Below are 22,293 nucleotides of genomic sequence, written 5' to 3' on the forward strand. Positions count from 1 at the left end.
ATAACTACAGAATTCAAAAAGTTCAGCCAACACGCGCCTGGCGCCTAATCCGACCCAGTGGTGGTCGTATACATCCCGTTGGTATAGTGGTACAAAAATCACATCATCACCTTAATATGACGCCAAGAAAACATGAGAATAAAAAGGAAAGGTCTAGTACGATTTACGCGATCCCTGGTGCCTCCATCCCGGACAGAGAATATGAATAAGGCAGGTCCACCAGTCCGTCGAGGAGCCAGTTCAAGGGGTCAAACACTTCGTAATTCGGTTCCATGAATCCGCTCGGCAGTCCTGCGACTCCATTGCCCGATTGCACACCGAGATTTGCTTGCCCAAGTAAGGGAGCCGGCGCCAGGCTAGGATCTCCACCAGCGATGCCAGGGGACGTGCGCATCGGCCCCACGGACGATGAAGCAGAGGAGTCTGTGTTGGAATCCGGGTTGGTTGGGTTTTTAAGGTACGCTGTTCATCACCAGTCACTGACCTGCTTCATTCTTTTGTTCCGCGGGAACTTACCTTCAATGTTACGGCCCTTGGTTCGGGCATCCTCTCGCCATCGCCACACCGAGTCAAATAAGAGCGACATGCTCATACGACATCGCACCTTGAGCATCAGTGAGTCATCCATTTCAGCGCCATCAACCGGTGGCTGCGGAGACGGTGCGCCTCCCAGCCTCCACATCTGGGCCAAGACTTCGGCGAGCCGTTCAGGAAGATCATTGGATATCACAGATACGCCCCTAATGGCCCAGATAGTGCGATTAAAGAGGCCTTTGGTATAGTCCATATCGATATGCGCCGCAAAAAAGCTCTTACAAAGCTTCAGGAGCGTACAACCTCCGGCGACCATCATCTGATAGATGTAGTACGGGGTGTATGACAGAACCAATCCGACCTCGGTCTGCAGTTTCATGGCAGCTTCTAGGAATGAGGTCGTGGCAAGGTACAGAGAAAGAAGTCGCTCGCGATAGTCTTTTGCAGTTGGATCGTCGAAGAAAGCGGAAAGATGAAGGTGGAGATTAGATGCGCGTAGATACAAATCGGTGATGCCTGCGCCGAGTGAGTTACGAAACATAGAGTGGTTATTTGCAAAACGTACCGTCATTATGCGGCTTAAGATGATTCTCAAGTTCATCCAAGTCGCGGGAAAGAATGGAGATCAAGGTAGACCGTTCCTGGTCACTGCATAATCCAACGGGGTCTCGGCGGTTGGTGTAAAGCGCTTTGGTGACTTTGTCACAGAACTTTTCAATATCAAGCCGGTGCCTGATGCTATCCGGAAGCTTGAAGTTCGGGTCCATAGACTCATTAGATGATAGTGTCCAGTCGTACATCGTAGAGGACGGTTGCCCATATCCGGTTGCAACACTGGAACATAATCGCGTCAGCCGACAATCTCAAGGGCAGGAATGAAATGGAAGGCATATATACCGTTGCGCGACTATATTACAAATAGCCCATGTTCTGACCTTATCCTTAAGCTCTTCTTCAATAAGTTCCACCCTAAACTTGCTAAAGTCCTGGGAATGTGATGGGCGGTGCAGCCCGAGCTGCATGGCGACCTGTAGCATCATGCCACACAACATAAAGGTCGGGTCCGTGGAGGTGCTGCTGGTGGGAAATGGCCAGCTACAGAGCAAACAGAGAGCCTTGACAACATGATAGCTCTGGGGGATGTCTGCCAGCGTACTCCATACCAATCGCGAGACAGGGCCGGAGAGGGAATTGAGAAGGTTGGAATCGGTTCGATATCTTCGAGCACCAACACTAATGATAGTCCAGAATAGCAACGGAGATACGTTGTAATAATCCTCTGGCGACTGACCCCGATCCAGAAAAGGGAGGAACGGGTGATAGTATGTGAAGAACCTAGACCCGATTAGCATAAAAGGCGTTCCAGATTTCTATGCCATCGCCAGCAGACTTACAGATCAAACAGTTCTGTGACCCTCTCAGGTACCACTGCCACATCCTCAATCCGCTTGAAATGCTGGTTCCCATTCCTTATATAGTTTGACCCATCAAACCCAGAGCGCAGGTCAAGCAACGAGGCAACCGCCTCATGGGAGCCCATATATTGATCTGTAGACATGGCGGAAGGTGTTTGGTAAACTCCGGCCGGGCTAACCTGACTGGAAGAGCTCTCCTGCTTGGGAGTTGCTTGAGCCGTAGAAAGCGCCGATGGGGGTTGTGGGGGGCCCCCAGCGTGTGCGGTAGCGATCTGTTTCCTCAACTCAATGATCTCCCGTTCCATTTCCGCGTTCCGACTCCGCTTCCCAATCCGTTTGAAATTTGATTCGATTTTGCAATCAAGTTTGAGGCGACGACATCGAGAGCAATCTGCCCATGGATCTTGGATCACGTCGCATCGTAACTGCCAAAGGGTAAAAACCCAAGTCAGTCTCAGTCAAGCGAGGTACAACAGCATCGTGCCCAGTGACACGAGGATGCAAGCGCCTACTCACTTTCTGCTGTCGGCATTCATTGCAGGCCCGCTTCACAGGCTGCCTTTTCTTCTCCTCGCGACTCTCAACCTCTTCCACATCATCCACACTGCCGGGGGAACTATCCAGCCCCGCCATTCCAACATTGCGCTTCCTGGCTTGTCCCACGCCATCAGACCCGATGGCCGGTGAAACGGATGGACGACCGAGACCTCCCATTACGGGACTGGTGGCAGCAGAAGCATTATTCCGCGGACTTAGTTGAACGGCTTTTCCCTGCAACCCCCCGTCTCCGATGCCACTGGACGATCCTGAGAAAGGCGCCAGACTGAGTCGGATGGGAGATACGAAATAGGACCAATTAAGATCCGAATAACCTTGGTACCGATAAAAGCGATTGTTCAATTTTGTCGAGAATCCAACTGGAGGGTGAAGTTATACAAGAGAAAGAGAGAATGAGGGGAAGAAAAAAAGAAGAAAAAAAATGTACCCGGTGAGGCGAGTCACACGTTCACTAGCCGCAATGAGCAGAGACTTCAATCAGCACTTGGGATCCAAGCGACGTTGCAGGTTGCAACTCGGGAGTTCTCTTTCTCTATATGTATCGGAATGGGGTTTTAACCTTGTGTCCGACTCGTCAACTGGAATGTATAAGATGCTCTGGAACTGATGGCGGGGGCGCAAAGGAGCTGCTCTGGCCGAGTCACGTCACGTGGGAGGAACACGTGATGATAACCGTCCTCTCGCCGGTTTAAGAATCTCGGTCGCTGCTTTAGGAATCCGGAATCCGGAATATACTGTCACTCCGGGTCTTCTACTAGCCCGAGCCCACCAGTTCTTCTACTGTGAATATAACATTGTATCGCTATAATTTCAACTACCCAATTATATGCTCCTGCAGATCGTGCTGCGTCGTCCTCATGCTGTATCCACTGTCGCCCTTGTCCGATACCCGGTCATTCCGGAAAGCTTCCATGCCTTCTAGAAAATCGCTGAAGATCAGGATTCGCGCCTGACACTCCATCAACAGGAGAAACATGCCTGAAGATCGCTAGGCAGTTCCTCTGCATCCCTGACTTGTCTGACGGTGGTGTGACAGCGATAGAAGTTGCAAACTGGAGGGCTGGGGAGCAGCTCGGGGGCTGTGTTTTCCGTACCCCCACCTTTGCAGGCGCCGGGCTTATTATCCACATTATTTGGACAAGCAGAAGCTTAGCAGCACAGGAACAGGGCTTGGTACAGTAATACGAGCCGATGCCCCAGTGGCTGCGTTTTGCAAGGCGCGGCGCACAGGGTCTAACTTCATCAGGGACGGTCCCTCGTTCCGGGCACCAGTGTCTTGCCCGGTTGACGATGAAAGCTGAGAATTGATTTGCCTACGGCCCTCGTTTTCAATCCGTTGGCTTTTAAGAGGTGATCGCTTGCTCCATGAGGTCATTTCTATCCTCGTACTTCGTACACGCCGTAACATTATAAAGAAGCGGGAAACCCCCAGCTCCGCCAAAGCCGACCCGAGGGCATACGGAGTATTATGCATTCATGATCAGTTATTGCAATCATGGGTTTATCGAAAGATAACACAGATATCAAAACAGAGCGAAAGCTCTCTGGGGAAAACCCCCCAGAATACACCATCGCAGAGACAGCTCAGTTGCCGTGTATTCCTCCCTTAAATCTAACCCAAAATACGGGCCCTGCAGAGTATACGACAGTCACTCAGGATGAGTGCATTGCGCATCTTAAATTTCTAGCAGCACTCTCCGATCTACGCGATGCTATAACGAGTGTTCCAAACCAATTCAATATCTCGGACCCCGATCCACAAATATTTGGGTCCAAAATCAACGAGGCATGGGCTTTGGTAAAGGAAAAACGATGGGCTGTCTTTACAGCCAAGGCCGTGGAGCGTTATACCGTTTGGTGGAAGGACTGCTTGAAATCATCTCCACGCCCCACGGTAGATTTTCTTCGAACAAGTGCGTACAGCACAATAGCTTCCAACGCTCACCCTATTTTTTTACATCATGATACTTTACCTCCCTTGGGTAAGTCAAAGCTCACCCCCACTCAAGTCTCGGGTTGCTAATTGGCTGGGATTTCAGATGTGTTGATGGTATGGCATGCACATATGCTCAATCCTAGAGCTTTCCTAGAAGATTGTATACGACAGGGAAATATACAGTTCTGGTCCGGTGGATTCCCATGGGAAGCTATCAACGCTTCTATTAATGACCAAACTTTGAATTACGAGCCCGGAAGCAAAGCCACAATGCATTTTGAAGTGAAGACAGGCCACAAATGGGATAACCTACAGGACTTTCCTCGAAAGCCCTTAAGGTGTCCGGGATGCAACCGTTGGCTTTCGGTGCCTTGGACGGACGGGAAATTAACGCTTCCGCTTGACCAAGCCTTCGAGAGTTGGAATGGCTTCACAGACAAGAACTTCGTTGCCAATTGCCCTAAATGCGACTTCAAGGTCGATCATGGGATTTTGAGAGTTAAGAAGTTTCGTGATGATGCCAAAAAATTGTATAATTCCAAATTTCCGATGCCAGGAACGCTCTATGACATACGAGGCGTCCCCACATCATGGCACCAACCACAGCGGAAAAACAAGCAAGGAGACTTTCCCAATCGAATCATTCGCGCTGCTAGCCATGATCTATTGGAATACACCAAGCCCAAGCTCAAGATGTGCCCTAGTGTAGGGCATCTGCGCGACTACCTGGACACCTTACTCAAGGACAAAAAGATCATGTCTGAGGCCAACAGCGGCTCCTCCCAACTGTCTCTCTACAAAGGAGAGCGTATCGCCTTCCGCCGAATGATGTCTCGTTACTGGGACAATAGTTCCTTTTTCGCTCTCGATCTAGTCGGAGCTGTCGTCCGGCAGGGCACGTTCATCCAGAAAATGGACAATATCAACTGGCTCCGCTCCCCGGCTCTGAGAGAGACCATGCTCCGCCTCATCCGCAAGTACTCTGTCTTCTTCCAAATTATGTCTTCCAACCCGACACGTATGGCTGTCCCCACCCTCGACGTCGACCTAGCCTGGCACACCCACCAACTCGACCCCAAACGATACTACACATTTTCAACCTACCGGACCCAGAAGGACGCCGGGAAACGCGCCATCTTCATCGACCACGACGACAAAGTCAGCGAGGTCAAACTCTCCGATGGCTTTGAATGGACCAGCAAAATGTACCGCAAATACACCGGTGGCGGAATCTACAGCGAATGCACCTGCTGGTACTGCGAGGCCATTCGGGCTTCCGACCTCCGAAGCAGCCACATCTTCTCCATGTCCACACCTAAAGCCCGCAACGCGGCTTCCGATCTCCACGACCGCCCAGATGTCTCCTCCGACCCAAACAAAAACCCTCACATCTCCGCCCACAGCGCCGTCCGAACAAGGGAATTGCCCGCCGACGGCGTCGATCCGAACCAGGTCAAGTTCCTCAAGCTCCGCAGCGACTACGAGAGAGAGCGCCGCCGCCAGGAAAAACGCAATCGTAAGGACAGCAAGTCTACACCTGATCACGGAAGCTCGGGGGACCCCTTTGTTTCTTACCCGATGGTGTGGGGGTATCCGGTCTATGTCCCTTACTACGGCCCTTATACCTGTGACCCTGGCGTGCACCCGGATAGCTACGCTGCGGATCCAAGCTGCATGAGTCTCACCCCTGGATCGCATGGTAACTGCTGTACGGGAACCTGTGGGGGACAAGTTGCGGCTGGTGGCTGTGCTGGGAGGGGAGGAGCTTGTGGGGGAGGCTCTGCTGGTGGATGCTCAGGTGGCGGTGGATCTTGCGGGGGAGGAGGGGGATGCGGAGGGGGAGGAGGCGGTGGTGGTTGTGGTGGTGGTGGCGGCGGCAGCAGCGGAGGGTGCGGCGGCGGCGGAGGAGGATGCGGTGGTGGTGGTTGAAAGAACCGAAGGAGACAGACACCATTTGATGCATTCTTTGCCCTTTGTTGAGAAACAAGATATGATTGGTTTTGTTTTTCTTTTTCGTTTTATATTTCTGATAATACTCTATCCTATGAGGATGCGCAACAGTTCCATGTCATAGCTAGCATGTTATTCATTTTTTTGGTAATAATGAAATCTATTCCCAAATTGAGATCAAACAGTAAGGGCGAACAATGAGGGATCGCCAAATGGGTATCCGTAGACGCTAAGCGCTTGGTATCATTGCTATCCAACAGGTATGTCCATTGGGGTACATGCAACAGGAGGAAAGTATATTCCAAGGTCATATGTAATAAAAAGATTCAAGAAGCGAGAGAGAGAGAGAGAGAGAGAGAGAGAGAATGACGTATGCAACCCGAGAGGAAATGCCCTACATTATGATGCATTTACTTCTCCGCTTATTCCTCTCATAGATAGTCCTCTCATTCCAATCCTCAATCCGCCTCCGCCACTGGTCGGTGGTGACAGACTGCGAGCTAGAGTGGGTGGGATCAGTGGAAGCACGACGATGGCGAGGTGGCATTGTTGCCACAGGTGGCCTAATATCATGAGATTGTGAAGGGCGATCAATTGGTCGGATATAGTCATGGCGCATTGGGGGAATTCGCATTGCCTCTGGAACTACCAGTTGGGTATTTTCGGACTGAAGGTCAGGTGAGGATACAGAAAAGAGGTAGTTACCCATAATGAGAGGAGCTGTAGGAATCGACGGTAGATGGTGTTGCCAGCCTCCCAAATGGTCATTGCTGGAAGTTCGAGCATTCATAGGGCTGGCCCGAGCGGGAGACTCGGGACTATGTTGGATTGGAGGTGACCCCGTTTGAGCAGAAGGCGATATAAGGACTGCTGGGTTCGGTTCAACTGGTAGATCGGTGATATTTTGCACCATAAGGGGAGGGGTTACAGGAGGTTGGGGTTGTGGTAGAGGCACAGTCGGCTCGCTTATATCACTAAGAGTTTGGGGCTGACGAGTGGTGGAGTTGTCTCTCCTTTCGAGGAAGCTGGTTTGCCGTCGCGGGTTATCAAAATTTTCAGGAGAATCTCCTAAATGGCGTCCCATACGTGAGGCTATTCTTGGACCGGTGACCGTGTTCAGTCGGTATATGGAAGAGCGAGATGAAGAGTCTGCCATCATGTTTTCTATACGGGTAGAGAGTGATCTTCGGACAGACCCGGAGGCATTTCCGGTTCTGCGAGCTTGTGCTTGAGGGATCAAAGTCCTTCTGAGATACTCTGGGAGAGGCGCATCAGCTTCTCTAGAATAAGGAGGAGGTGGCGGGACCCAATTATCCGCGTCACTTTCATGGGGGATCTGAAACATTGTGGGAGGGGGCTGGCCATCAAATACACGGCGCGGTTCCTCGCGCAGCCTTTCTCGCCTGCGATTAGCTGCAGCCGCGGTAGCAGCACGCCGTAGGGTATCTTGAGATCGTGGTTGAGTGTTATCGTAGGGGCTTTCGGGAAACGCAGACACATCAGCCTCCCCAGGTTCACTTGAAGTGGCGGAAAAGTAAGCGCTATTCCTACGAGGACGCGCATGGGCGCTGGAACTGGCAGCTGGGTACGAGTCCCTGGTTCCTCTCGACGTCACACCGGTAGAACGTCCTCGAATGACTCGAGTTCTCCTTCTTTCCAGTTCAACCTCCGTGTCTAAACTAGAGCTTGGTTCAGGGAGGTTCATAGGCTCTGCCTCTCCAATCTCAATGTTGATTTCTGTTGTGGCTCCGTTCTTTGCTGATCGGGCAAAATCTAAAAGAAGGACGCGGCCGCCGTCAACAGGAACATCTTCCTCACCAATGGTGGAAGGGTCCACTCCTCCAGGAGCTACGGCCGCCAACCTCCGCTGACTGGCCCTAGAATGGCTCTGCCGTACCCAGCGGGCCGCAGTAATGCCTGGCATGTCCGTCATCTTGTGGCCTTGAATGAGAATTTTTGGTCGGGTAACCACGCGCTGTAGCCGATCAAGGGTCGTCCCCAAAGCCGACATTGTCGCTGCTTGACTTCGACTAGAATTTGATAGGGGCTGCATGTCCCCGGTGTTGCTCACCACAGGAGCAATATCCAGTCGATCGGGAACCCCATACACCCAAAGCCCAGAGTTCTGAAATCCCAGCGCAATGAGTTCACCCTGGTAGTCGGAGGTTGCTGGCATCATGGGGGCTTGTTCATAAAACCCGTCCTCGGACACTGGGCTCGTAAAGTATGCGGTACCAGAGTTTGCATTACTTATCCCAACAGCCCTGAATGCTCCAATCTGGTTGTCAAAGCCAAGAATCCAATTCCCCTCGCCCTCCGCATGTAATGGTAGCAAACAAGCATGACTGTAGCCCTGAACGATGTCGGGGAAAAGGATTTGAGTTGTCCACATCTGGATTTGAACCTCTTTGCCGGAGAAATCAGTCTCCTGCGCGCTATAAAACGGAATAGTTATGGTCACCAAACTGCCCGTCTCACAGTTAGCAGAGGAACCCAGCAGAATCACGCCATCGGAGGAGAACGAAATCGAATCGACACCAGCGCAACGTACGGCCCTTCGCTCAGTTGCGAGTAATCCTTCTCCGATAGCGTATACCTCAACCATATCATTATACGCAATTGCTAGAACCCCACCGTTAGGAGAGAGGGTTAAAGCGCGGGGGACATCGTTTAACTTCAGATTCTGGACGAGCTTCGCTTGTGCATTTGATAAGCTATATATATTAACTCTGTGGGTGGAAGAGGCAACCGCAAGGAGTGATCCATCATCCAAAATGGTCGCATGTAACGGTCGCCTCCAAGTCTTGAGCTCGTGTCTGACAGAAACTAGGTCCGAGGCAACATCGAGCACAACAATCCTAGACGAGCTGATGCAAAGAATGAGTTGAGCATTCTGCGAGAAGGAGAAACGGAATGCTTCGCCGTGTGGAAACGCGGTTGATGAGCTCATGGAAGTCGACATGAGTTTAATTAGAGTTCTGTGAGGTCGAAGAAAGACATCAAACCCATTGCGCCTTATCTCCGAGAAGAATGTATGTTTAAGGAGTGCCAGATCATCAGGCTGTGCCGGACCCGCGGTAGCCTTTTGCGATAGGGAAAAGGAGGGACATTGGGATAAGTGGTGGGAGTAGAGCAAAGATGAGTCGGAGATGCGCCGCCATTTTCGGTTCAGGAGGGACAGAGATGCAAAAGCACTTGCATCAACAACAAAGAGAATGCTGTAGGTCCAGTTAAAACAGCCCTTTTGCTTTGGGGAACGAATGGCACACGCAATGGCCCGAATTGACAGCAAATATCCTAGCTACCGCAGCAGCTGTAGGTTCTCCGAGGACGTCAAAAAAAAAAAAAATAACTTACTACTCAATGACTGTCCGAGGCAAACGGCCGAATGGAGTTGTCGCTGTCGCTGTCGTGGTCTGTCTAACAGGAGTAGCTGGATGCTTCTTCTTTGGCCCGTTTCGCTCGGGTTGTTGGGTTTGGATCGGATCAGGCTGGACAAGCTCGAGCCGCTCCCCACAAGGAAGACGCACATCCTCCTCCATGTTCATTCAAGCTACATCGAACTGAATAGATACATGTCCGAGATCAATCGCATACGATCATCATCGTCGTCGTCGTCATCGTCATCACTCCACAGAAACACCCAAAGAAAGATCTTGAAGGGACCCAGCACAGTTGTAAAAGACGGAGATGGTCGCTAGTGACTTGGGTCGGTGGCTGTGCCGTGCTGTAACATTGACCTTGTCCAAGCGCGTAAGAGAGAGGGAGAGTTATTGGTTGTCAAGGACTCAAGCTAAGCCTGGTTGTTGAGTGGAGCACAATGAGAGGATACCAAACAGCATCCCCGCAGAATCCCAAACTCGCTAAAGATAAACACGACACGATTCCGGGAAAAGACGGGAGACTAAGAAAAAGAAAGGCAGGAATATGATGATGAATGAGGGAGGAAGATGGAAGATGGAAGATGGAAGATGGAAGATGGATGTACAGTACTCCGGACGGAGTAATGAAGGAACATTTAAAAATAGAACGTGACCGGCAACACACGTGGTTGGCCAGGATGCTGACTCAGCAAACCCGCCGCCTTTTTGCGAATTTGCGAAATTGCGATAAGAGAGAGTCGAAGAATTCCAAAGCCGAAAGGAAACGCAATTGCGACCTCTTGTCAAACGATAGAGATCGAGCACGCTGGATGTTGGCTCGTGACAGCTAATCCAACAGAAATCCTAATCAGGAAACGAGCTCACCAGCTTCATCGCAACCCCTGCTCGTCCAGCGAAAAGAATGAATGCGACATTCTGATCAGTAACTCCGTACCGAAATTAGCTGCTTCCATGCCGCTCGATCGAACAACTACCCCAGGGTCTAAGAAGCTTAGGTCTCGGTTCTAGCCCGAAGGTTTAAAAAAAAAAAAAAAAAGAGAGAGAGATAAAGCAAGAAAGAAAATTGCTTCTAGCCCTTGCAGATCCTCTTCAGAGATCCCCGTCATACATCTCGTTCTTGTCTCTCCGTCTTTCGCCGTTCCCCGATACCTCGGGATCGGGGTTCATAACGCACAGGTCTCTTTATTAGAAACACCTTCATACTCATGCAGACTGTGTTGGACAATTGCGATAGCATCCTTGGGGCTCACCATGCCTCCTGCAGCTGTCAAGGCTAGTTCTACCCAGAAGCCTGCGTCTCCAGCGTTGAATGCGGGGGCAAGACCTTACAGGTCACACAAGGTGCGCGCCTGTGATTTGTGCCGGAAACGCAAGTCCCGATGTACTGTCGATATCCCTGGTCAATCGTGTCTTTTGTGTCGAGTTCAGGGGGCCGATTGCCATTACCAGGAGGAAAATCCGCCTGAGCTGCCCATTCCTCACGGCCCGGAGTCGAAAGGATGGCACTCCGAGGGAAGCTTCCACGCAGGTCAGAAACGCAAGCGTACTTCGGAAGCTGGTTCTCCATCACATTCTTCCCGTCACCGCGACGATACGTCCGATCTTCATCGCTCCGATTCAACAGGAGACAGCCGCGGAAGTGAGCCCAGACGCCATGGAGTTGAGGACCCTCATAATGAATCCGTGTTTATTGTCGGACCTGTCGTTGCCGATGACGCCCAGGTGATTGAGAAGTTCATGCCCCCGGAGCAGCCCAATAAGTCGGTGGTACCAAGAAGCCATCCGTATAATGTCTACTCAAGCGACCCAAGGAAGCCCATCCTTTACACCACAGTATCCCGGCGAAGACAGGGTATGCGTGTGGGAATCCCACCAGGAGAAAACCAGAAGGAAATCCTGGAGCAAATACTTGGACCCTTCAAGGACGATCTCGTCAGGCTGTACGCTGTCCCGTGCAATCCAGCTCGCAAGGTACCCCTAGCTAGATGCTAATTATCTCGAGGATTTCCAGGTTCATAGATCGATTCAATGCAGCATTCCCGATATTCGACGGGGAGAGCTTTTGGGAGGCTTATATTTCGGACTCGCCTACCGAACCACCAGCATCCCTTTTGTGCCAGGTCTACTCCATGTCTTTGGTCTACTGGAAACACACTCCGAAACTCGCCTGCCATCCCAAGCCAGATGTCAGATATGCCGTCAACCTTACAGTAGCCGCTCTTCACGAAGAGTTTTCCGCTCCCGGGCTCTCTACAATCAGTGCAGCTCTCATTGACTTGACCGGACGACCGATATTTTCCATGACCGGTAATGCCATTAGCTGTGGCCGAATGGTCTCCTTGGCCCACTGTCTTGGTTTGAATCGGGACCCAAGCCACTGGAAACTATCCCGCCTGGAGAAAAACCACCGTATCCGACTATGGTGGGCCGTTGTGATACACGATCGTTGGTAAGATTCCCCCGGGTTAACTAACTCCCTTTTCCTGATTGATTCTGACTTCCTTTGATGAAGGGGGAGTTTCGGACATGGAGTTCCTCCTCAGATTTCCAAAAATCAATACGACGTCCCTCTTCCCACAGTGGAAGTCCTAATATCACAAGCCTCCCGCACTCCCGAGCGAGTCAGAGCCGCTCATTGTCATATCGCGCTCTGCCGGTTGACTGAAATTCTGGGGGAGCTGTTGCCTCTCGTCTACGGCCTACAACAACGATTTCCTCGCGAAACCACCAAGAAGGCGAGACAAATCCGGACAGACCTAGATATTTGGGAGGATTCCCTCCCCGACTGGTTAAGAACACCTACGGACAGCTCGGAAGATCGCATATCAGGCATCAGCAGTCTCCACCTCGCGTTCCTAGCTGTGAAACTACTGGTCGGAAGAGTCGAACTGAATGTATGTTCCGATCTCAATCAATCTACCCAACATCTCTCCAATTCTAACCAACCTCTCCCCCTAAAAGGACGTCAACAATGCAGAAACAGACAACCCCGAAGCTCGTCGATACTTCCAAACGGAATGCCGGAAATCCGCTGAGGAAATCGTACAATTCATCTCATCCCTACGAAAGGAGAACTTCAAAGAGTTTTGGTTACCCTGTACATCCTTCTCATCCCCCCAACCCAGTTCACTCAAAGACTAACGCCTCCTCCAGATAGCGCATTCCATCTCACCTCAACCGCAACCCTCCTCGTCCGCTGCGCGTTCGAAACCTCTGACAACGAAGTCGCCCGCTCCTGTCTCGCCAACGTCGAAAACTTCCGCTCAATCCTCCGTCGCGTCCGAGAGGAATACGACTGGGACGTCGCCGACATGTGCCTCGACCACTGCGAACGGCTTCTCAACCGACTCACCGGCAGCGCCACCAACCTGGATACCCCAACTCTCGATGGAGTAATCGGACAACCAGATACCCGACTGGTCAACCCAGCGGCTATCTCCCTCCCCGAAACCCAGACGAACAACGATATCGTCGATGATATGATGTCCATCTCGGGAACTTTCGGAACGATGGATGGTTTCCCATTCGATATGACAGGTATCTGGGACGTTTCGGTGTTCCAGGATGTGAATCTGAGCTAGATTAGCTGGGTTGCGAGTCTCCATTTCAAAGCCAGTCCTCTCTCCTCGGGCCGGAAAGCGGAAAGGGAGGAGGAAAGATATATTATATATCTATCTATCTATCTATCTATCTATCTACATGGTTTGAAATATATCATTTAACATTTCTATATTTCCATATATATATACCCCAGAATTTCTTTTTTTTTTTTTATGAAGTGTATGCCTAGCTCATTAATTCAACATGAAATGATAAGGGGGGGAAAAAAAGAACTTGTCTCATTTTTTCTTCTCTATTCCTTTATACTTAGTTACAGAACAAATAAAGTCATAAATTGCCTAGAAAAGCCACACACACACACACATACACACATTCCAATTAAAATATCTGTGCAATTTATACAATGTCAATGATTAATCAAATGCTATTTTACAGTCACCCGTGATGCTTGGTAGCCAAAAAAAAAAGGAAGCCCTCTATTTAATACACATCCCCATTTGTCGTTAAGGAAAGAAAAAGAAGCATCTCAAGGCGCACATTAGGAACAAGAGAGAGAGAGAGAGAGAGAGAGAGTATACGAATATAAATGGAGTGACGAGTATCCTTCCCACTCAAAAGGGAAAAAAAAAAAAAAAAGGATTACTGGCTCTTGCCGCTAGCTCCAAACATACCTGTAAGAGAGCCCTTCATACTCTCCATCTGCTCTTGTCGGAGCTTCTCCTCTTCAGCAGCCATCTCGGCCAGCCATTTCTCGCCATTCTCACGGATCTCCTTCTCGATCATCTCGTAGTTCTTCTGACCACGCTCACGGATCTGATCCCAGAGCATCTTGCCCTCCTGCAGACCCTGGGAAGCAGTCTGTTCGCCATCAACAGAGCGGCCGGACTTCAGGCCCAGAGCAGAAGCAAGGTTACCCATTCCCCTCCTGGGGCGCTTTTTCTGCTCCTCTTCGAGTTCCTTTTCGAAACGCTCGCGCATGGCTTTCTCACGCTTGGCGAATTCAACGGGGATAGAGCCGCCTTCAAATGACTTCAGGACGGGGCGCACATCTTCCACACCCATACCGGCCATGTACTCCAGGAACGGGATCAGCGCAACCAAAGTCTTGTCTTTGGAATCACCGTTCCATTTGTCGAGAATGATTGCGTTTTCGGGTTGCAGACGGGCATGTTCCTCCTTGGTATCAATCAGAATGACCTTGGACAGATCACGGTTGAGGTACGAAAGATCCTAAGCATTCAAAGTTAGCGAATCTCCAAAAAAAAAAAGAAAGAAAAAGAAATAAATGTCCACAAGGGGCGCACCTTGACGTATTCTCCATCCCTGTATCTAGTAGCTTCCCTGAACAATGGCCAACGGATAATACGGTAGGGGTCCAGCTTGCGGAGAACCTGGTCGGCCATCATGCTGGGCACGCTGGTGAAGAGGACGAGCTCGTAGTACTGGTTAAGGTAGCGAAGGAAGTAGTCGACACCGGGTCGTTTAGCCACACGCCATCCGTGCTCACGGCTCCACTCGCTATGCACAAGCAAGTCTTCCAGACTAAGCACCAGGGTGTAGGGCTGGCGAAGGTTGGGATCTTCATCGGGAAGCAGCGTGGGGAAGGCAGGGTCCTTGTAATAACTGGTGATGTCGCCCATGCGAGCCTTAACGCGGTTGTACCACAACCCGAACCCCCAACCCGACGGGACACTAGCATGAAGCTTTTCCTCCTCTTCCGTATCCCAGTTACGTCCGAGGTAAGCCATTCCCCCAACACCTCCAAGCAAGAAAAGGGCGTACATCAGGTTGGCCATACGAGCGCGTTTACGATCGAGAGACGAAACATAGCCATCCTTGGGGATATCGCCACGGCCATCATCGCCGTATTCTTCGGAGCGAGATGGATCTTCCGTCAGGTTCAATGTCGTGGAGCCACGCTTCTTTGAACGAGCCTCCAATTCCGCAGCAAGGGTAGAGGGAATTCCCTGTGTTAGATCGGGGAGAGGTCTCTGGGGCAGTTCCTGTTCGGGAGTTGGCTGTGTAGGTTCCGGCTAGGGTATATTCCAGTTAGATAAACCTCATTTCTCATGTCCTAAATGTCAAAATCCATTTCAACTCACTGCATCGGAAGTTTGCGATCCTGTATTTGCCTGGGGATCCGCTTTTGTCTCGAACTCCGCCTGCTCCGACGTATATTGTTCTTGCTGGACGGGCTTGGTGGATTCAGGCTTAGAGGGCTTCACAGAATCGGGAAGCTTGTAAGGAGCCTTGGGCTTGGTGGTCTTCGCATACCATCGCGCATGAGAGGCCGGAACTGTTGATACACGAGGGGTGGAGAGGAGGATGTTGGGCCTCGTCAGAGGCAGGACGGCACGGCGAAGCATGGTGATGTGTGAAGTAAAAAGATCAAGGACAGAGAGAGGTATCGGGAAACAGTGCACTCATGCTCCGCACAATAAAATGGGCGTTTGCTGAGCCAAAGTGAACTCCGCTCCAGATAGCGAGTTCACTACGAAGGGGGAAATACAGGGGAATGCGTGTGTAGCCGTCGAGGCAAGATTATCAAGCACAGACGGCTTCGGGCTCGAGCGACGCGGAAAAAGTTGAGGTTCGATTCATCATCGGAACAAGTTGTACGGTGGGCCGAACGAAACCCAGTGCGCACTTTCCATCCATTTAAATTCTTCCCGCCTTCGCCCATTTTCTTCCTTGCTTCTTTTCTCTTTTTTTCTCCAATTTTGAAAGTTGCAACCCAGTCCACAAATTTGACCCTTCAGGCCTTTTTTCTTATATGCATGCCGGGTTGTATTAGCTGGGGAGACCAATGAAGCTTGTCTTCTATCCCACACCCAAGAGCCGCAGCGAAGAAATTCTGTGCAGTTGCAGCCCCGTTGGTGGGATATAAATCTCTTTCTCTCCATGATAAGTGGTGGGCTGGTGCTTGCTACCCCTTTAGAGAGCGTACTGTCCTAATAATCTTTCGATCTCTGTTCTAGTGCAATAATGGCATGATATAAACCAGAAAAGAAAAAAAAAAAAAAAGAAAATACAACGGTTTCAGCATCTACCTCTTTCGTATCATTCATTGAACGTATAAATATTCCTTAGGTCACAATTTCCCCCTCTTGTGACAACATGGCTACCCTCATAGACGCCTTGGAAAAAGTCCATCTTGAGGGCTTACCATCGAAGGCTGTTCAGCGGAAGCGACGGGGCATCGAGGACGAAGATGAGACCTGGGAGGAAGAAGAGGAGAAGGACCTTGGTCCAGTCGAACCATTCCGATTTTTCGATCTGCCCTCTGAGATCCGGCTGCGCGTTTATGGCTTTCTTCTGTTCAGTCCTCGCCGGAATAGACCACTGCAGACCAACGGCAATGTAGGCGCTTCGTCAAAGAATCCACTTCGTTCCCCGTTGGCCCATCGGATCGCTCTTTTTCTTGTTTCGCGGCGAATGCATAATGAAGCCGCTGATTTCTTCTACGCCACACAAGCCTTTCGCATCTTCCCCGTCCAAGACTATTCCCGGATGCCAACAATCAGGTCAATACCAACCAACTATCGCTCTGCGATCGGCACTATTGAGCTGATCCTGGGATCCAGCTGGACGGCCCCTCCTTCCTCATGGAAAGTCAATCGTGGGCTAGGTCTGGAGGAAATGACACGTATCCGCCTGCTTAAGGTGTTTATTGAATGTGACCCTTCCCACCCGGTGTTTGAAGGGTTTCGTATCTCCGAGGACTTTTATTCCGGCTTTGCAGGGAGGCTGTTGCAGCAGATTCTGGAGAGGCTACCGAGTCTAACCTATGTGGAATTTGACGGGTTCCCATCTGTCAGTAAAACCGGAGCGCTGATGAAGCGTCTACTACAAGAGGCAAGGGCAGCTGGTAAAACCATCGTATGGGGGCCTCAGCGAGGATGGACCGATTACGATACGGAAGATATGATTGCCGAGAATGTCGTTTACGGACTTACGAGTACGATGCGAACCCTTCAAGTAACTGATGTTCCAACCCGAAGAAGCTCTTCCGTGGTTGAAGAAGTGAAGTGATCTTGCGTCCATGAGTTATTGACATGACCTTACATGTGTTAGATAACAATAGATGATTTGCTAGACTTGGAGAATTTATTTGACAATTCTTATCCATTATTTTTACCACCGCCCAAGGGAATAAAATGTCCCCCCCCAAACTACGTCCGAAAGGTCTTCGAGATACTACAGACTTCAAGGTCATGCATGACAAAAGGGTATTGAACTCGTTCTGAACATCAATTCTAGGAGTCAAGATATTTCGTTGCGATCTTGTTTAGGTGGTATTAATGCACAAACGGGCTATAGCTCTTCATCTACATCCATGCCTGTACCGTTTTGAGGGCCTTTTCCGTTCGAGAGTCGTGCCACAGAGGCTTCCTTGTCAATCATCTGCCGTGATACAGCAACGATGTTGTCTTCAATCAGCTGCTGGCTCATATCTTCGATGTCTATAAAAATATAATTAGCGATCAGGCCATGAGGGAGGGAGAATAAGTTAAAAAAAAAAAAAAAGAATATCGGGGAAACTTACGCTTCTTAGGATCGACCTTTCCGACGTATCTTGTCTTCAACTGCTCCTTAGTAAGCTCTGTCTCCTCCTTCACCCGTTTCTCGTAGCCTTCAGCAAGGCTAACGAGCTGCTTCATGCGGTCGACGTTATGCTGGCCTTCCTCGTGGAAATCCTGCATCTGCAATGCCTCAGTCCAAACGTGCTTGTGCAGGTTCATCAGCATATTCTCCTCAAGTCCGGTCTTGCGGTAGTTGATAGCAATGCTGTAGTAGTGTCTGTTTAGGCCGTGAATAAGGGATTGGATCGAGGGCTTGTTCAAATGACCCAAATTAGAGGTAGTTTGTCGGGGTTCTTGGCCCATGACGACGGTCTGAGGTTGGATAAGACGGAAGGCATCGATGACGACCTTGCCTTTTACGGACTGGATTGGGTCGACGACGACAGCAACAGCACGGGGGGTAAGCTGTTCGAATGACTGCTGAGTGTTGATATCGACGGATGAGAGCCAGCATCCGAATCCTGGATGGGAGTGGTACCAGCCGACCACCGTTTCCGGTCTGTATGCCGGCAAAATATTCTCAGTAAATTCTCAATATAACCGCTTTGTCGGACCTTACCGTCCAGTTTGGCGGAGCATGTCCATCATTCTAGTTTGGAAGACGGGATCAACGGCCTCGACACTAACACCGGTACCGCTCTGAGGCATCGCAAATACATCGACCACCCGCACCGTATATTCGTCAACAAATTCTCCGAGCATCAGACCCATAACCTCCATAGGCACACCGGCCCGACCATGCCTTAACATCTTCAGGAGTGCGAGGGATGAAATGTGTACAGTCTCGGAGTTATCAATTAGGTTAGGGGTATCCTATGCCATCAATTTATTAGCAACGGTTGTTGAAATATCGCGTTCCCGCAGGCATAAAGGCTCAACATCACTGGGCTTCTGAGGGTCCGATAGCTTGTGATGATAGCAAGGAGGGATGTGGGCATGTCAGATAAGATTTGGTGGACTCACACCACCAGGCGCGGCGCTCCCCATGCCCATGCCCTGTGCGGCCTGGAGCATTCGATTAAGCCTATCCATAGTTGATGATAATGTCTGAGTAACGGAGGTGTGGATAGAAGGACGAAGGACTACTTCCTAGAGGGAAGCTCCAAGTGGTCGGTGCGTAAGGTTGAGTAGCGTCTAAAGAAGAGTATGAAAAGATAAAGATGGAGAGGAAGTGGTAAACTTCCAGAAACACAGATCGAAGATGAGTGGAGGAGGCGAGGGAGGGAAAAGACGAAGATGGAGGAAGGGAATCGAATCGAGCGATGCCCAGGATGGACGACGACGAGTTGAGCTTCTCCTTCTCGTAGGCTGAGAGGCTGACGAAGGCGGTGAGGCTTTATGGACGCAGCTCTGGCGTTCTTTGCCGCCTTTCGCTCGGCTCCCCTTCGCTTTCCCTCCTCTAGAATCTCATCCTCTCCGCTCCATGAGGGACGTTTCCCACTCCAATTCCACAATCCGTCTGGTTTCGGCTCCCGAGTTCTTGGGTTTGACGGCTTCTCTTTATTCGTATAATTGCAGCTCCTTTTTATTTAATATTGTGTGTGTCGCCCTCTAAGTTCCGACCTCTGTCCGAATCTCCTCCCCCGAGAAAACGCCGCGCTTGAAAGACCCTACGACTCCTCGGTTTCAGTGAGGCTTGCCTCTGCACAGTTCTTTATAACAGCCTCCAAGATGGCTTCAGGGCCTCCTTTGGACCCCATTGTGAATGGGGCTGGAGATCGCGGCAAGAGAGTCGCCTACTTCTACGACTCGGATGTGGGAAACTATGCCTATGTGTCGGGACACCCAATGAAGCCTCATCGCATAAGGATGACACACAGTCTGGTGATGAACTATGGTCTTTACAAGAAGATGGAAATTTACGTGAGTTTTCTTCTCTTTGATTACCAGAGTCACCCGATATGAGGTAAGGTGCTAATTATCAACCCTTGCAGCGCGCGAAGCCCGCCTCCAAGTACGAGATGACACAATTCCACACGGACGAATATATCGACTTTCTTTCCAAGGTTACGCCCGATAATATGGACTCTTTTGCAAAGGAACAGAGCAAGTACAATGTCGGAGATGACTGTCCCGTCTTTGATGGTCTCTTCGAGTTCTGTGGTATCAGTGCTGGAGGTAGTATGGAGGGTGCGGCCCGGCTCAACCGTAACAAATGCGATATCGCCGTCAACTGGGCTGGGGGTCTTCATCATGCGAAAAAGAGCGAAGCCAGTGGTTTCTGTTATGTAAATGGTAAAAGCGCCCACGATGAACCTTTTTCTTTTTTTCATTCCCTACTAACAAGTGCGGTCAGACATTGTCCTAGGCATTCTCGAATTGTTGCGCTTTAAGCAAAGGGTTCTTTATATTGACATTGATGTTCACCACGGTGATGGTGTGGAGGAAGCGTTCTATACCACAGACCGTGTAATGACCGTTTCGTTCCATAAGTATGGCGAGTATTTCCCTGGAACCGGAGAACTGCGTGATATCGGTGTTGGGCAGGGCAAACATTATGCTGTTAACTTCCCGCTCCGGGATGGCATTGATGACATTTCGTACAAGAGCATTTTTGAGCCAGTCATCAGGAGCGTGATGGAGTGGTATCGACCAGAGGCTGTTGTTCTCCAGTGTGGCGGTGACAGTCTCTCCGGCGATCGCCTAGGATGCTTTAATCTTAGTATGCGCGGTCACGCGAACTGCGTCAACTTTGTCAAGAGCTTCAATCTACCGACCCTGATCCTTGGAGGAGGTGGATACACCATGCGTAACGTGGCACGAACCTGGGCATTCGAGACCGGCATACTTGTCGGGGAGACGCTCGGGTCAGATCTTCCTTATAACGATTACTACGAGGTGAGCACTTGTCTGAGCTCTTTTTGGGGGGGCCTGCGCTAACAGGGCACAGTACTTTGCTCCGGATTACGAACTAAATGTGCGCCCATCAAATATGGATAATGCCAACACAAAAGACTATCTTGATAAGATTCGCGCACAGGTTGTCGAGAATCTCAAGCGGACAGCCTTTGCGCCATCTGTGCAGATGACAGATGTTCCCCGCGAGTCTCTGGTGGAGGGAATGGACGACGAAGCAGAAGCCATCTTGGATGATCTAGATGAGGACGAGAATAAGGATAAGCGCTTCACACAACGGCGTTTCGACCAATACATCGAGAAGACGGGCGAACTCAGCGACAGCGAAGATGAAGACGAGAATGCTGCCAACGGGATCCACCGCAAACCGGCGCATCTGAAGCGAAGGAATCAGGCTAACTATCGGCTGGATGTGGGTGATTCCGGGGTTGAAAGTGGTATGGCCACTCCACAGGATGCTTCGTCGATTCCCGATGAGGAAATGGACACTGGCGGCGATGCAAAGATGACAGAAGCCCCCGAGCCCGAGAGCGAGGCCCAACAAACTCCGTCTGCTGTGGAGGCATCTTCCAAGGCTGAAGATCCATCTGTTCGAGAGGCCACAGATATGGCGGTGGATGAGAAAGAACCCGCCCCTACGTCTGCGCCCGCTTCGCGCTTGGAGTCTCCCAAACCGATAGATGAAGACACAACCATGGAAGATGCAGGCGATATCGCACCGGAGCCGGAGCAGGAGAAAGCGCCTGCTGTGAACGAAGCAAAAGAGGAAGGGAAGACGCCGGCCGAAGGCACGCCAGCGCCGGACAATTCTATGAGGGAAGCCACACCCCAAGACAAAGCTCCATCCGAGCCAAAGGAGAGTGATGATCAAAAGGGATCCGAGGGGGCAGCAAGCAAGGCCGAGCCAATTGAGGCAGAGAAGCCTGTCGCCACGGAGACAGTGCTGGCTGAGGAGCCCCGAGCGGAAGAAGCAGCGACGGTAAAAACGGAGCAGGAGGCACCGGAGACATCCAACGAGCCAAGCACGGAACCCCAGCCGGAAACAGCGGCGAAGAGCGAGGAATAGGCCGAGCAGTGACTGCAGCGGTGTTTTTTTCTCGGGTTCCTGGCGCAACGGGCTGGCAATGGTGTTTGGGCAGACGTATTGCTTTCGCAGGGAGGGGTCTCATTCTTTTTCTATAGTATTTTCGCTTTCAACCTGGATGGAAGGACGAGAATGATATACTATATTTATTTTTGATTCTGTATTATGTTGAGCATGCATATGATAATCTATTTACCTGTACATCAACCTCCATAACTGCCTAACTTAGTTAGTTATATATGCACTGCTGACAAATAATACAGCTTGCATAAAGATAGACTAATCCTAGAATGGCTAAGCCTTAGGGCACAGTCACCCACCCACCCTCAGCCAATGAAACGCCACCGCCAAGATTTTACACCACGACACACACTAAGCGAGAAGCACTGAGAAACCCCAAGTGGAAAGCAACCTCTTGTCTCGACCTTCTCGT

The 22,293-nt window shown here is 50.6% G+C and overlaps 8 protein-coding genes across 8 annotated transcripts; 4 read left to right on the forward strand and 4 right to left on the reverse strand.

Moving 5' to 3' along the window:
- Positions 1–163: 163 nt before the first annotated feature.
- On the reverse strand, positions 164–2,663 carry P175DRAFT_0427111 (putative C6 transcription factor (Leu3); the record flags this gene model as incomplete). The annotated part of the gene is given in 7 exon segments (XM_040893216.1): positions 164–462; positions 474–484; positions 513–1,050; positions 1,100–1,368; positions 1,432–1,869; positions 1,929–2,374; positions 2,466–2,663. 7 exon segments carry the CDS (start codon positions 2,661–2,663, stop codon positions 164–166), a joined length of 2,199 nt encoding a protein of 732 aa, XP_040756440.1.
- Positions 2,664–4,002: 1,339 nt separating this feature from the next.
- Positions 4,003–6,372, forward strand: P175DRAFT_0528573 (uncharacterized protein; the record flags this gene model as incomplete). The annotated part of the gene is made up of 2 exons (XM_040899628.1): positions 4,003–4,489; positions 4,547–6,372. 2 exons carry the CDS (start codon positions 4,003–4,005, stop codon positions 6,370–6,372), a joined length of 2,313 nt encoding a protein of 770 aa, XP_040756441.1.
- A 415-nt stretch (positions 6,373–6,787) lies between these two features.
- On the reverse strand, positions 6,788–9,935 carry P175DRAFT_0426610 (F-box domain protein; the record flags this gene model as incomplete). The annotated part of the gene is made up of 3 exons (XM_040893185.1): positions 6,788–7,146; positions 7,213–9,611; positions 9,751–9,935. 3 exons carry the CDS (start codon positions 9,933–9,935, stop codon positions 6,788–6,790), a joined length of 2,943 nt encoding a protein of 980 aa, XP_040756442.1.
- Positions 9,936–11,027: 1,092 nt separating this feature from the next.
- Positions 11,028–13,357, forward strand: P175DRAFT_0471863 (putative C6 transcription factor; the record flags this gene model as incomplete). Its single annotated transcript, XM_040895107.1, is given in 5 exon segments — positions 11,028–11,747; positions 11,762–12,225; positions 12,289–12,670; positions 12,738–12,873; positions 12,930–13,357. The coding sequence occupies 5 exon segments, from the start codon at positions 11,028–11,030 to the stop codon at positions 13,355–13,357; spliced, it is 2,130 nt and encodes a 709-aa protein (XP_040756443.1).
- A 261-nt stretch (positions 13,358–13,618) lies between these two features.
- On the reverse strand, positions 13,619–15,896 carry P175DRAFT_0498161 (protein translocase subunit TIM50). The gene is made up of 3 exons (XM_040896443.1): positions 15,440–15,896; positions 14,642–15,370; positions 13,619–14,567 (listed from the first exon to the last, which is right to left on the reverse strand). The coding sequence occupies exons 1-3, from the start codon at positions 15,701–15,703 to the stop codon at positions 13,977–13,979; spliced, it is 1,584 nt and encodes a 527-aa protein (XP_040756444.1). The 5' UTR covers positions 15,704–15,896; the 3' UTR covers positions 13,619–13,976.
- A 299-nt stretch (positions 15,897–16,195) lies between these two features.
- P175DRAFT_0554303 (uncharacterized protein) lies at positions 16,196–17,369 on the forward strand (the record flags this gene model as incomplete). The annotated part of the gene is made up of 1 exon (XM_040900550.1): positions 16,196–17,369. Exon 1 carries the CDS (start codon positions 16,455–16,457, stop codon positions 17,367–17,369), a length of 915 nt encoding a protein of 304 aa, XP_040756445.1. The 5' UTR covers positions 16,196–16,454.
- A 46-nt stretch (positions 17,370–17,415) lies between these two features.
- Positions 17,416–19,183, reverse strand: P175DRAFT_0498164 (proteasome regulatory particle lid subunit RPN11). Its single transcript, XM_040896444.1, has 4 exons — positions 18,884–19,183; positions 18,480–18,733; positions 17,884–18,419; positions 17,416–17,800 (listed from the first exon to the last, which is right to left on the reverse strand). Exons 1-4 carry the CDS (start codon positions 18,950–18,952, stop codon positions 17,652–17,654), a joined length of 1,008 nt encoding a protein of 335 aa, XP_040756446.1. The 5' UTR covers positions 18,953–19,183; the 3' UTR covers positions 17,416–17,651.
- A 153-nt stretch (positions 19,184–19,336) lies between these two features.
- On the forward strand, positions 19,337–22,172 carry rpdA (histone deacetylase RPD3). Its single transcript, XM_040894488.1, has 4 exons — positions 19,337–19,783; positions 19,855–20,155; positions 20,217–20,758; positions 20,811–22,172. The coding sequence occupies exons 1-4, from the start codon at positions 19,592–19,594 to the stop codon at positions 21,840–21,842; spliced, it is 2,067 nt and encodes a 688-aa protein (XP_040756447.1). The 5' UTR covers positions 19,337–19,591; the 3' UTR covers positions 21,843–22,172.
- The last annotated feature ends 121 nt before the right edge of the window (positions 22,173–22,293 follow it).

Source organism: Aspergillus ochraceoroseus (genome assembly GCF_002846915.1).
Source record: "Aspergillus ochraceoroseus IBT 24754 chromosome Unknown P175scaffold_1, whole genome shotgun sequence".
NCBI classification, from domain to species: Eukaryota; Fungi; Ascomycota; class Eurotiomycetes; order Eurotiales; family Aspergillaceae; genus Aspergillus; species Aspergillus ochraceoroseus.